This window comes from Nerophis ophidion, linkage group LG08 (genome assembly GCF_033978795.1).
Source record: "Nerophis ophidion isolate RoL-2023_Sa linkage group LG08, RoL_Noph_v1.0, whole genome shotgun sequence".
In the NCBI taxonomy this organism is placed as follows: domain Eukaryota; kingdom Metazoa; phylum Chordata; class Actinopteri; order Syngnathiformes; family Syngnathidae; genus Nerophis; species Nerophis ophidion.
This window is the reverse complement of record NC_084618.1, coordinates 48225762-48241194: the sequence shown is the minus strand read 5'-3', so window position 1 is coordinate 48241194 and position 15433 is coordinate 48225762. Positions and strand designations below refer to the sequence as shown.

General features: G+C 36.9%; 1 protein-coding gene and 1 long non-coding RNA gene across 10 annotated transcripts in view; one reads left to right on the top strand and one right to left on the bottom strand.

Moving 5' to 3' along the window:
• LOC133557865 (growth arrest-specific protein 7-like) overlaps positions 1–15433 on the bottom strand; it is a 168887-nt gene that overhangs the window by 95095 nt on the left and 58359 nt on the right. For 7 of the 8 annotated variants that reach the window (XM_061908743.1, XM_061908746.1, XM_061908741.1 and 4 more), the window contains one exon: positions 12345–12462. In XM_061908743.1, the coding sequence (XP_061764727.1) occupies positions 12345–12462 (118 nt within the window). Of the gene's footprint in view, positions 1–12344; positions 12463–15433 lie in introns of those variants that run through there. The other variant, XM_061908748.1, reaches the window with a different exon arrangement.
• On the top strand, positions 1381–8464 carry LOC133557867 (uncharacterized). 2 transcript variants are annotated; one of them, XR_009807859.1, is made up of 8 exons: positions 1381–1993; positions 2911–2988; positions 3522–3599; positions 4132–4210; positions 4745–4822; positions 5355–5433; positions 8019–8090; positions 8207–8464. It is a non-coding gene; the product is annotated as an uncharacterized LOC133557867 (long non-coding RNA). The 2 variants fall into 2 exon arrangements; XR_009807858.1 differs by lacking the exon at positions 1381–1993 and having other exon boundaries at positions 2300–2988.

Sequence of the window (15433 nt, the reverse complement as noted above, 5' to 3'; positions counted from 1 at the left end):
GCACACACACACTCTGCTCTCATGAAATGTCTCTCAACTGCATATGCTAGATATTTAAAACTTTTCTTTTTCAAGTAACACATTAATTACAAACCCCGTTTCCATATGAGTTGGGAAATTGTGTTAGATGTAAATCCAAACGTAATAATTGTTTTTACAAATAATAATTAACTTAGAATTTCATGGCTGCAATACGTGCCAAAGTAGTTGGGAAAGGGCATGTTCACCACTGTGTTACATCACCTTTTCTTTCAACAACACTCAATAATCGTTTGAACTGAGGAAACTAATTGTTGAAGCTTGGAAGGTGGAATTCTTTCCCATTCTTGTTTTATGTAGAGCTTCAGTCGTTCAACAGTCCGGGGTCTCCTCTGTCGTATTTTACGCTTCATAATGCACCACACATTTTTGATAGGACTGCAGGCCGGCCAGGAAAGTACCTGCACTCTTTTTTATGAAGCTGAACACGTGCTGAATGTGGCTTGGCATTGTCTTGCTGAAATAAGCAGGGGCGCACATGAAAAAGTTGGCGCTTAAATGGCAGCAAATGTTCCAAACAGATGGGTAACTTACAGATGTGTAAGTTACCCATGCCTTGGGCACTAATGCACCCCCATACCATCACACATGCTGGCTTTTACACTTTGCGTCGATAACAGTCTGGATGGTTCGCTTCCCCTTTGGTCCGGATGAAACGGTGTCGAATATTTCCCCAAAAAATTTGAAATGTGGGCTCGTTAGACCACAGAACACCTTTCCACTTTGCATCAGTCCATCTTAGATGATCTCGGGCCCAGAGAAGCCGGCGGCGTTTCTGGATGTTGATAATTGGCTTTCGCTTTGCATAATAGAGCTTTAACTTGCACTTACAGATATAGCAACAAACTGTATTTAGTGACAGTGGTTTTCTGAAGTGTTCCTGAACTCATGTGGTGATATCCTTTAGAGATTGATGTCGGTTTTTGATACAGTGCCGTCTGAGGGATCGAAGGTCACGGTCATTCAATGTTAGTTTCCAGACATGCCGCTTACGTGGAGTGATTTCTCCAGATTCTCTGAACCTTTTGATGATATCATGGAGCGTAGATGTTGAAATCAGTAAATTTCTTGCAATTGCACTTTGAGAAAGGTTGTTCTTAAACTGTTTGACTATTTGCTCACGCAGTTGTGGACAAAGGGGTGTACCTCACCCCATCCTTTCCTGTGAAAGACTGAGCATTTTTTGGGAAGCTGTTTTTATACCCAATCATGGCACCCACCTGTTCCAAATTAGCCTTCACACCTGTGGGATGTCCCAAATAAGTGTTTGATGAGCATTTCTTAACTTTATCAGTATTTATTGCCACCTTTCCCAACTTGTTTGTTGTGTGTTGCTAGCATCAAATTCTAAAGTTAATGATTATTTGCACCAAAAAAATGTTTATCAGAGTGAACATCAAATATGTTGTCTTTGTAGCATATTCAACTGAATATGGCTTGAAAATGATTTGCAAATCATTGTATTCTGTTTATATTTACATCTAACACCATTTCCCAACTCATATGGAAACGGGGTTTGTACTTAATTTAATAATTATTTACATTTATGAAAGAGTAATTCTGTTTGTAATTGAATTTTTAGTCAAGTAACGACTATTATTATTCCTTTTTAAAACAGATATTCCAAACATTGTTAATTGATAAACTGTTTTATCAGGATATGGTGTATTTGCTCTTGCATCAATTTAAAAAGGTTCTTTTGTGGTCGAGTACCGAGGGAAGGTCATCTCAAGACATGAGCGGGACAAGAGACAGAAACCCTCTATAAATATCTTTACTATTTATCTGGCATTATATGCTCATAATGTTAACAACAAAAAGTGCTGATAATGTTATAATTAATAAGTTCTAACATTATTTTTATGTGTTTTGTTGCAGACACCAACTGTTGATGTTGTATCTCAACATTCTCCAGATTCATGTGAGCGATAAACCGACTTCATCCCTCCAACAGGTTATTACTTGACTATTTTACTATCCATCCATCCATCCATTTTCTACTACCTGTCCCTTTTTTGGGTTGGCGGGGTGTGCTTGAGCCTATCTGAGCTGCATTCGGGCGGAAGGCGGAGTACACCCTGGACAAATCGCCACCTCATTACACGGCCAACACAAATAGACAACATTTACACTCACATTCACACACTAGGGCCAATTTAGTGTTGCCAATCAACCTATCCCCAGGTGCATGTCTTTGGAGGTATGACGAAGCCGGAGTACCCGGAGGGAACCCACGCAGTCAAGGGGAGAACATGCAAACTCCACACAGAAAGATCACGTCGATCTTTCTGTGTGGATTTCTGCCCAGGATTTAACGATTTGTGACGCACATGCACTAACCCCTGTTCCACCGTGCTGCCCTATATCTGCTAAAAACTTGACACAACCTATACTTCAAAAGACATTTAATCCTTTTAACCTCTCACAGATCAGTTTATATGACAACATTTTTTAAGCGTACATCCATGTTAGTCTGTGGAATTTACAACTCATGTTTAGCAAAACAGGAGATGTTACAGGTCAGCAACATGAATTCTATATGTGATCACTTGTCATGTACTCATATTGTTTGAACTAAAAAAGACTTCAGTGTGTTTCATATAAGGTCCTCATATTTTTCTGAACCACATTAGTGTGTGTTACAATGTTTAATTCAAAGCTTTAAAATGAGTGTTTCAATCCAGGTCCTCATATTTTCTGAACCACATTTTAGTGAATGTTACATTCTTAAATAATAGTCTAAGAGCTAAAACGCTATAATAATCTTTACTGTTTATGTAGAATTATATGCTCAGAATATTATCAACCAAAAGTGGTTGTTAATGTTATAATTAATTAGTTCTGACATTATATTTTTGTGTTTTGTTGCAGACACCAACTGTTGGGGTTCTATCTCAACATTCTCCAGATTCAGATGTGAGCGATAAACCGACTTCATCCCTCCAACAGGTTATTACAAGTCTATTTTTACTATATCTGCTCTAAATGTGACCCAACCTATATTTTCAAAGACATTTATTAATTTTAATCTCTCACAGATCCGTTTATATGACAACTTTTTCGTAAGGGTACATCCATGTTAGTCAGTAAGGAGTTTGGAACTCATGTTTAGCAAAACAGGAGATGTTACAAGTCAACAACATACATTCTACATGTGAGCACTCGTCATGTCCTTATATTGTTTGAACCAAGAAAGACTTAGGTGTGTTTCATATAAGGTCCTCATATTTTCTAAACCAGATTAGTGTATGTTACAATGCTAATGTCCAAGCTTTAAAATGAGTGTCTCAATTCAGGTCCTCATATTTTCTGAACCCGATTTTAGTGTGTTTTATATTCTTAATTAATTGTCTAAGAGCTGAAACTCTGTAATAATCTTTACTATTTATCTGGCATTGTATGCTGAGAGTTTCATCAACAAAAAGTGCTGATAATGTTATAATTAATTAGTTCTGACATTATATTTTTGTGTTTTGTTGCAGAAACCAACTGTTGAGGTTCCATCTCAACATTCTCCGGATTCAGATGTGAGCCATTAACTGACTTCATCCCTCCAACAGGTTATTACATGTCTATTTTTACTATATCTGCTCTAAATTTGACCCAACCTATATTTTGAAAGACATTTATTTATTTTAATCTCTCACAGATCAGTTTATATGACAACTTTTTCGCAAGGGTACATCCATGTTAGTCAGTAGAAAGTTTAGAACTCATGTTTAGCAAAATAGGAGATGTTACAAGTCAACAACATACATTCTACATGTGAGCACTCGTCATGTCCTTATATTGTTTGAAGCAAGAAAGACTTAGGTGTGTTTCATATAAGGTCCTCATATTTTCTGGACCAGAAAATGTGTGTTACAATGTTAATGTCAAAGCTTTAAAATGAGTGTCTCAATTCAGGTCCTCATATTTTCTGAACCAGATTTTTGTGTGTGTTACATTCTTAATGAATTGTCTAAGAGCTGAAACTCTGTAATAATCTTTACCCTTTATCTGGTATTGTATGCTCAGATTTTTATCAACAAAAAGTGGTGAGAATGTTATAATTAATTAGTTATGACATTATATTTTTGTGTTTTGTTGCAGAAACCAACTGTTTGAGGTTCTATCTCAACATTCTCTAGATTCAGATGACAGCCATAAACCGACTTCATCCCTCCAACAGGTTATTACATGTCTATTTTTACTATATCTGCTCTAAATTTGACCCAACCTATATTTTGAAAGACATTTATTTATTTTAATCTCTCACAGAATCAGTTTATATGACAACTTTTTCGTAAGGGTACATCCATGTTAGTCAGTAAGGAGTTTGGAACTCATGTTTAGCAAAACAGGAGATGTTACAAGTCAACAACATACATTCTACATGTGACCACTCGTCATGTCCTTATATTGTTTGAACCAAGAAAGACTTAGGTGTGTTTCATATAAGGTCCTCATATTTTCTAAACCAGATTAGTGTGTGTTACAATGTTAATGTCCAAGCTTTAAAATGAGTGTCTCAATTCAGGTCCTCATATTTTCTGAACCCGATTTTAGTGTGTTTTATATTCTTAATTAATTGTCTAAGAGCTGAAACTCTGTAATAATCTTTACTATTTATCTGGCATTGTATGCTGAGAGTTTCATCAACAAAAAGTGCTGATAATGTTATAATTAATTAGTTCTGACATTATATGTTTGTGTTTTGTTGCAGAAACCAACTGTTGAGGTTCCATCTCAACATTCTCCGGATTCAGATGTGAGCCATTAACTGACTTCATCCCTCCAACAGGTTATTACATGTCTATTTTTACTATATCTGCTCTAAATTTGACCCAACCTATATTTTGAAAGACATTTATTTATTTTAATCTCTCACAGATCAGTTTATATGACAACTTTTTCGCAAGGGTACATCCATGTTAGTCAGTAGAAAGTTTAGAACTCATGTTTAGCAAAATAGGAGATGTTACAAGTCAACAACATACATTCTACATGTGAGCACTCGTCATGTCCTTATATTGTTTGAAGCAAGAAAGACTTAGGTGTGTTTCATATAAGGTCCTCATATTTTCTGGACCAGAAAATGTGTGTTACAATGTTAATGTCAAAGCTTTAAAATGAGTGTCTCAATTCAGGTCCTCATATTTTCTGAACCAGATTTTTGTGTGTGTTACATTCTTAATGAATTGTCTAAGAGCTGAAACTCTGTAATAATCTTTACCCTTTATCTGGCATTGTATGCTCAGATTTTTATCAACAAAAAGTGGTGAGAATGTTATAATTAATTAGTTATGACATTATATTTTTGTGTTTTGTTGCAGAAACCAACTGTTTGAGGTTCTATCTCAACATTCTCTAGATTCAGATGACAGCCATAAACCGACTTCATCCCTCCAACAGGTTATTACATGTCTATTTTTACTATATCTGCTCTAAATTTGACCCAACCTATATTTTGAAAGACATTTATTTATTTTAATCTCTCACAGAATCAGTTTATATGACAACTTTTTCGCAAGGGTACATCCATGTTATTCAGTAGGGAGTTTGGAACTCATGTTTAGCAAAACAGGAGATGTTACAAGTCAACAACATAAATTCTACATGTGAGCACTCGTCATGTCCTCATATTGTTTGAACCAAGAAAGACCTAGGTGTGTTTCATATAAGGTCCTCATATTTTCTGAATCAGATTAGTGTGTGTTAAAATGTTAATGTCAAAGCTTTAAAATGAGTGTTTCAAATCAGAAAATGCAGTGCCTCTTGTTTACAGCCGGTTTCTGCAGCGCTGTTTTCATTGATCAAAGTATTTTTTCGGTGGTCGTGTTTTTGGTACATAACTTGTAAATAGTGCGCAAATAATAGGCTATATATATATATATAAATACATTCAAACCCCGTTTCCATATGAGTTGGGAAATTGTGTTAGATGTACATATAAACAGGATACAATGATTTGCAAAGAATTTTCAACCCCAATTCTGTTGAATATGCTACAAAGACAACATATTTGATGTTAAAACTGCTAAACATTTTTTTTGCAAAGAATTTAGGGATTTTACCATCTACGGTCCGTAAAATTATCAAAAGGTTCAGAGAATCTGGAGAAATCACTGCACATAAGCGATGTACTGCATTAAAAACCGACATCAGTGTGTAAAAGATATCACCACATGGGCTCAGAAATACTTCAGAAAACCACTGTCAGTTACTACAGTTGGTCGCTACATCTGTAAATGCAAGTTAAAACTCTACTATGCAAAGCAAATGCCATTTATCAACAACACAGAGGAACGCCGCGGGCTTCGCTGGGCCTGAGCTCATCTAAGATGGACTGATGCAAAGTGGAAAAGTGTTCTGTGGTCTGACGAGTCCACATTTCAAATTAAATATGGAAATTGTGGACGTGGTGTTCTCCGGAACAAAGAGGAAAATAACCATCCGGCGCAAAGTTCAAAAGCCAGCATGTGTGATGGTATGGGGGTGTATTAGTGCCCAAAGCATGGGTAACTTACACATCTGAGAAGGCACCATTAATGCTGAATGGTCCATACAGGTTTTGGAGCAACATATGTTGTCATCCAAGCAACATTATCATGGACGCCCCTGCTTATTTCAGCAAAACAATGCCAAGCCACGTGTTACAACAGCATGTCTTCGTAGTAAAAGAGTGCGGGTACTTTCCTGGCCCGCCTGCAGTCCAGACATGTCTCCCATCGAAAATGTGTAGCGCATTATGAAGCGTAAAACACGACAACTTAAGCTGTACATCAAGCAAGAATGGTAAAGAATTCTACTTTCAAAGCTTCAACAATTAGTTTCCTCGGTTCCCAAACGTTTATTGAGTGTTGTTAAAAGAAAATGTGATGTAACACAGTGGTGAACATGCCCTTTCCCAACTACTTTGGCACGTGTTGCAGCCATGAAATTCAAAGTTAATTATTATTTGCAAAAAAAAAAAAGTTTGAGTTTGAACATCAAATAGGTTGTCTTTGTAATGCTTTCAATTGAATATGGGTTGAAAAGGATTTGCAAATCATTGTATTCAGTTTATAGTTACATCTAACACAATTTCCCAACTTTTATGGAAACGGGGTTTGTATATATATTAGGGCTGGGCAATGATTAAAATTTTTAATCGAAGTTAATCGCACTATTTCTCTTATTAATCGCGATTAAATGCATTGTATACGCAAAGCCCAATAATGAATTCAAAAGTAGTGTGTAGTGCACCTTTATTGGAATATTCTCCCACATGAACAAAAGCGCCAAAACATTTGTTGAGCAAACACAATTTAAATCAGTCCTTGTTAAACAGTAGCAGTTAAATAGCAAATTTTATGAAAATCAACTCCAAAAATGTAAATACAAACATTTAAGCTTATTGCCACTGCCAGGGTATTTAAGTTATCCTGTTTGTTATGGAAAATAAATATAATCTACATACAAATCTCTGAGCCACAATCATAACATCTGAACAGGCAATTTCTGAGGTAACAGCAGAAACATTTTTTTTTATCAGGGATCTTATGTTTAAAAAACTTATATTATAGGTAGTGGGCTGTTTTAGGGAATTTTTGATCAAATTATCCGTAGTAGCAATATTAATAATGTTGTGTTTATTCTGCGTAGTGGACTTAAAATAATTATGACCATATCTGTTTGCTTGGTGCTTTGATAAACTGAACACATATACTGTACATGGTACTATATTGTGATGTTATGAGCCAGGGGAAAAAAGAACTACCCTACCCAGCATGCAACAGGAGTGACGAGCATGCGCGGTAGCCCGGTATAGGTTGTGTCGCCATGACGGCATCTTGTATGTTGTGATATGCACGCTCTGAAAGCAAACGTTAAGAACTCAGCCAACACTCCTGGTCTGCATTATTCATAAATAGACAGACAACACATATACTCCGCTGCTTCACAAAGCACAATATGTTAAATGTTTACTTTTACAGTTTTCTAATTCTTCCTTTCAGATTGACAGCAGGACAAATCGCTGGAAGTGGGTATGTCTCAAGCTTCTTCCACTTGGTCCACTCCAAAGCGGGGTAAATAAATAATCCACATCATTTACTAGAATATTATATTACGTTTTGCACCTTTTCACTGTGTTATAGTCATTTTTCCTTCAGTAAGAAATTGTATTTTGTCTCCTTTATGACAGCTGCAAAGGGGAAGAAGTGGAAGCAGTTGAATGACACATGTTGCATTTTGTAACTGGCAACAAAGTACCAGGTAAAAAAGATTGTGAAGCCTGCCTCCATAAAGAACTAGTAGCTCTACAGGACAGAGATTGGCTTGCCATCAAGTACTACATCCATAACAGAATTATATTAAAAAAAGGGAAAAAAAATGTTTTCCCACATCTTCTGTGGTAGTTTGAGTATGTTACCAGCAATTAAAAAAGCAAAATAAACAGCAAGCGTTTTGTATTTATTCCAGATAATTCTTAGCGACAAAATCCACAAAAACAATTCAGTTACACTTAGTCGACAATTACATTTTTACCCATGTTTCTTTAAAACTCTTCTTGGTTTTAGATTACAGTAGCATGGGATTGGGATTTTTTTTTTTATTGACAACACATCAACTAAACCAACTCAGGTGGTTTTGTTAAGTCTCTGATGTCATTAGCCCCATATGTCACATGAACCTGAAATCTTAAACACTCTGTGACGTCATGGTCATCATATGTCACATAAACTTGAAATCTTAAACACTCTGTGACGTCATGGTTGTCATATGTCACATGAACCTGAAATCTTAAACACTCTGTGACGTCATGGTCGTCATATGTCACATGAACCTGAAATCTTAAACACTCTGTGACGTCATGGTCATTATTGTCACATAAACTTGAAATCTTAAACACTCTGTGACGTCATGGTTGTCATATGTCACATGAACCTGAAATCTTAAACACTCTGTGACGTCATGGTCGTCATATGTCACATAAACTTGAAATCTTAAACACTCTGGTCTTCATTTGTCACCTAAACCTGACAAGTCCTCATATGTACCATAAAAATCAGGTTCAGAAAAAAACAAAAGAGTTGCAAAAATCTCAATAGACCACTGTGTGTCTAAAATTCTGGTTCACTAACCGTCTGATTCCCAGGCCTGTAGGACCATTGGAAAGGCATGTCCCCATATGTCACGTTTTTGTCATAAGTCCTCATATGTCACCCAAACACGTATGTGTGTGTGTGTGTGTGTGTGTGTGTGTGTGTGTGTGTGTGTGTGTGAGTGTGTATCTACCCTGACCCTTCTTGAGAGATCAACAAGGAAAAGTACCTTCCATATAATTCTTGAGACATGAACAAGGAAAAGTACCTTCCATATGAGGACCAGTGAACAAGTTAGGACCAAAATCATGGTCCCAATAAGGAAAACCATTGCATCTAATAGAGAATATCTCATTTACACCGCAGGTGGTGAAATCTATCAAAATTTGGGATGGTCCCAAAAAGGAAGGATTTTTCAAATTGGCTTTGTGTCGGTTATAAAAGTGCTCCCCGTCTGGTCAACATATGAAATAACAAGTTTGTGTAAGAAATTGAAATGCACCCCCTTCATATATATATATATGTATATATATATATAATGTATATATTAGGGGTGGGCAAATTAATGTGTTAATTACGAGTTAACTCATCAATCTATTAACGCCGACAATTATTTTATCGCACATTTGCGTATGTTGTTTACATGCTTTTATTTTGTTAACGCATTTTCTTAACAAGATGGCGTCGCCCGGATGAGGGGCTCTTGGTAAAGATGGAACATTTGGCAAAAATACCGGACAATTCTGCAAATTTCATGGCTGGCTTACAGCGTGGTCACTCCGGGATCACTTACGACCGCCAGACAATTCTGAATGTGGATAGATCAGGCCGTTTTGGACTGAATGACGCGTGCTTGCTAGACCGGCTAGCTAGCATGGGAATACTTTGCCGGCTACATCCAGCGGCCTGTGAAGCAGCGGAGTATATGTGTTGTCTGTCTATTTATGAATAATGCAGACGAGGAGTGTTGGCTGAGTTCTTAACGTTTGCTTTCAGAGCGTGCATATCACAACATACAAGATGCTGTCATGGCGACACAACCTATACCGGGCTACCGCGTCACTCCTGTTGCATGCTGGGTAGGGTAGTTCTTTTTTTCCCTGGTTCATAACATCTCAATATAGTACCAAGTATATGATGCGTTCAATTTATCAAAGCACCAAGCAAACAATCGGATAATTCCCATCATATCAATTCCTAGATATGGTCATAATTATTTTAAGTGGAATGCGCAGAATAAACACAACATTATTAATATTGTTATTACGGATAATTTGATCAAACATTCCCTAAAACAGGGCTTCACGGTGGCAGAGGGGTTAGTGCGTCTGCCTCACAATACGAAGGTCCTGCAGTCCTGGGTTCAAATCCAGGCTCGGGATCTTTCTGTGTGGAGTTTGCATGTTCTCCCCGTGAATGCGTGGGTTCCCTCCGGGTACTCCGGCTTCCTCCCACTTCCAAAGACATGCACCTGGGGATAGGTTGATTGGCAACACTAAATTGGCCCTAGTGTGTGAATGTGAGTGTGAATGTTGTCTGTCTATCTGTGTTGGCCCTGCGATGAGGTGGCGACTTGTCCAGGGTGTACCCCGCCTTCCGCCCGATTGTAGCTGAGATAGGCGCCAGCGCCCCCCGCGACCCCGAAAGGGAATAAGCGGTAGAAAATGGATGGATGGATTCCCTAAAACAGCCCACTACCTATAATATAGGTTTTTTAAACATAAGATCCCTGATAAAAAAAAATGTTTCTGCTGTTAATTTAGAAATTGCCTGTTCAGATGTAATGATTGTAAATTATATTTATTTTCCATAACAAACAGGATAACTTAAATACCCTGGCAGTGGCAATAAGCTTAATTGTTTGTATTTACATTTTTTGAGTTGATTTTCATAAAATATGCTATTTAACTGCTACTGTTTAACAAGGACTGATTTAAATTGTGTTTGCACAACAAATGTTTTGGCGCTTTTGTTCATGTGGGAGAATATTCCAATAAAGGTGCATTACACACTACTTTTGAATTCATTATTGGGCTTTGCGTATACAATGCAGTTAATCGTGATTAATCGGAGAAATAGTGCGATTAACTTCGATTAAAATTTTTAATCGTTGCCCAGCCCTAATATATATATATATATATATATATATATAGCCATCCATCCACTTTTTACCCCTTATTCCTTTTGAGGGCGCTGGTGCCTATCTCAGCTACAATCGAACGGAAGGCAGAGTACATGCTAGACAAGTCACCATCTCATCGCAGATATATATATATATATATATATATGTATATATATATATATATACATATATATATATATATATATATATATATATATATATATATATATATATATATATACACATATGTATATATGAATATGAGTGTAGTTTATATAGAGACATACTGTAATAACCTGAAGTAAGTAATGAAGATTAAAAAACAATTACCAACAAAAAAATACAAAAATAAAAATCTTATTAAGCAGTCTTTTTCTCACATTGTGTCAACTTTTTGGGGAACAATTTCTCATTTAATTTCTGTTTCTGTAATATTGCAATATTTTCTCATAAAATTATTATTTTTTTATGTAAAAGTATTACTTTTTAATGCTACCACAATATTGCCAATGTTTTTGTTGTTCTTGTAACAGTGACATTTTTTGAGTAAAATTCCGTTTATTAATATAATATTGCCAACATTTTAAGTTTTCTTTTGTGTAAAATTGCGTGAAAATTATTGAGTGAAAATCCAACTTGTTATAATATCGCACAAATGTTCAGTTTTTCTTGTAAAATTTTGACTTGCGCTGAGTAAAATTACGACTTTTATTATTATACTGACAAAATTCTAAGATTTTCTTGAGAAATTCAGACCTTTATCTTGTGAAATTCCAACTCATTTTTCACAACAAGCTTTTTTATATTGGCATAGTATGTATATATGATTAATGTTGTAAATACAAATCTTTATATATCTAGAAAGTGTGTGTGTGTGTGTGTGTGTGTGTGTGTGTGTGTGTGTGTGTGGTAGCAAACAGTCATTCACTAAATTAGTCTAAATTATTCAGCAAATGGGTTTCTTCTATTTTCACACGTTAATATGAAATTTGCAATTTACATGCTTTAACTTTAATGAACTAGACTGTTGACCATACGATGTGTCTCCCATGTGCTAGGGAGTGATAGGGGCCATCCATTTTAGCTTGTATATTAAGTGTTTCCTTTATGCTTACCGTTGTTTGTCGTGTTGACATAGTATCGCCGCCCTTGTGGAGACATGTAGCACTTCCAGTGAGGAGGCAGAGGGTCTTTTATGTCCTCCACAGGAAGCCGACTCAGCGATGCTGTTCTCTAGCAAGGAAGAATAGAGAAATAAATCAGGTGTGATGAAACATTTTTTTCAGTTGGGATGTGTGAAAACAGAAGTTAACATTACACAGAAAAACAGCAACTTATAGTGTATTTTACGGACTATAAGTGTGTTGCAATCACATCCAGGCAAATCGAGGTTTCAGGCAGTGGTCTAAGTCCCTTTAGGCCACTGTGTATTTACCTGAATCCGTGGAGATTTAGGCGTATTTTGAAAGGTTTAAAGGCAAATATAAAAGCGATCATGAAAAAGTATTTAAATTGGGATGGAGTGGATTTTTACTCTCAAGAAAAATATTTTTTGAAGATTTAAACTGTTTATCATCACCAAGAGGCGACTGCTACCTCACTTCACCTGACACCTACGGTATTTCGAGAAGAAAAGATTGGAGGCACATCACGTATTTACCGACACGGGGTTCACAAATGAAACAGTAATCCATAAAAGACAATGTTGGACTAATTTGTGCATCACTAAGTAACGTACCCTGATTGACATAACGAGTGCCGTGCTGCTGTGATTGTGATGCAAATGAGAAAAAGGATAAGTTTTTTTGCAGTTGATTTCCTGCTACAAATATTAGTTTCATCTACAATTCATGTCTGCAGTTGTTTTTATGCTGTGAAGTTCCCATTTTGTCTCATTATTTAGCTCCTTATGTCCTTGTTCTTCAGCAATGTTTCTTTCTGTATTTCTTTAGTTTATTTCGAACATGAACACACTTACAGCATCACACAATTTCATATAATTTCACTTTACATCATGTTCGAAAAGGAGTATGAAGAAGCAAATCTCATTTAATCCTACTCCTTTCCCACTTCAGACCGTTTACAAATACATATGTTCATTTACTGACTTCTTTTTGTAGCACAATTACATCATCCATTCATCCATTGTGTACCGCTTATACTCCTTTTGGGGTCACGGGGGGCGCTGGCGCCTATCTTAGCTACTATCGGGCGGAAGGCGGGGTACACCCTGGACAAGTCGCCACCTCATCGCAGGGCCAACACAGATAGACGGACAACATTCACACTCACATTCACACACTAGGGCCAATTTAGTGTTGCCAATCAACCTATTCCCAGGTGCATGTCTTTGGAGGTGGGAGGAAGCCGGAGTACCCGGAAGGAACCCATGCATTCACGGGGAGAACATGCAAACTCCACACAGAAAGATCCCGAGCCTGGGATTGAACCCAGGACTGCAGGACCTTCGTATTGTGGGGCAGACGCACTAACCCCTCTTCCACCGTGAAGCCTTTTACATCAGTGAATGATTAATACAGCAGTTTGTGTAATAGATACTTAAGTCAGTCATGATAAACAAACTGAGATGAAGAATATCCCATTTTTGCTAACGATATCAAGATTCGGTGATGCTGTTGACCCTATGAGAGATTTATTAATCTATTTTAGTAATACTATTAAGGATATTTTCTTGATGGTAACGAATATCATTGAAGACGTTATAATGTGGTCATCCGTGTCAGCACTTGACTTTCCTGCACAACCACAACTAAGCTTTTAGTTTCTGGTGTGAAAATCGACAACAAAAATATGGTGGATTGGACAAACAATCACAATATTTATTACTAGGACTTAAAGGCCTGCTGAAATTAGATTTTCTTATTTAAACGGGGATAGCAGGTCCATTCTATGTGTCATACTTGATCATTTCGCGATATTGCCATATTTTTGCTGAAAGGATTTAATAGAGAACATCGACGATAAAGTTTGCAACTTTAGGTCGCTAATAAAAAAGCCTTGCCTTTACCGGAAGTAGCAGATGATGTGCGCGTGACGTCACTGGTTGTAGAGCTCCTCACATCCTCACATTGTTTACAATCATAGCCAGCAGCAGATAGAGCTATTCGGACCGAGAAAGCGACAATTTCCCCATTAATTTGAGCGAGGATGAAAGATTCGTGGATGAGGAAATTTAAGAGTGAATGCCTAGAAAAAAAAGTTTAAAAAAAAGTTAAAAAAAAAAAAAAAACGATTTCTGATGTTATTAAACACATTTACTATGATAATTCTGGAAAATCCCTTATCTGCCAATTGTGTTAGTGTTTTAGTTGGATTAAATAGTACTTAAAGTCGGAGGGGTGTGGCCACGGGTACGTGTGTTGACGCCAGAGTCTCTGAGGCAAGTCACGCTGCTGGAAGCTCCGATGTCGCCGGTAAGAGCAAACTTATTACCATAGTGTTCTCACCGAAAACTGCTGATTGACATTTGGTCGGGATCCATGTTCGCTTGACCGCTCTGATCCATAGTAAAGCTTCAGCTCCGGAAATTTTACACAAGGAAACACCGTGTGTTTGTGTGGCTAAAGGCTAAAAGCGTCCCACCTCCATCTTTCTACTTTGACTTCTCCATTATTAATTGAACAAATTGCAAAAGATTCAGCATCACAAATGTCCAAAATACCGTGTAATTGCGCGATGAAAAGAGACGACTTTTAGCCGTAAGTGGTGCTGGGCTAATATGTACCGTCTAACCAATAACGTGACAAACACGCGTCATCATTCCACGACGTTTTCAACAGGAAACTGCGGGAAATTTAAAATTGTAATTTAGTAAACTAAACCGGCCGTGTTGGCATGTGTTGCAATGTTAATATTTCATCATTGATGTATAAACTATCAGACTGCGTGGTCGGTAGTAGTGGGTTTCAGTAGGCCTTTAACATGATGTTAGTTTATTTGCAAAACCAGGTCTATGTAGTTATATTTAGGCATAGCAACCACAAAAGAACACAAACTAATGCAAAATCTTATCATTTCTTTACGTTTAGTTCTGCGCTCAAACACTACTATTATTGTAAAGAATAAAGTCGAATGCATCACAGAAAGTTTCTCAAACAAATCGAATGTTCAAAAATTTTACAAAGTAAACGCTGCAGACATGAGATGAGCATGGTCCATTTCCTTCCACATGCTGTAGTTTTTC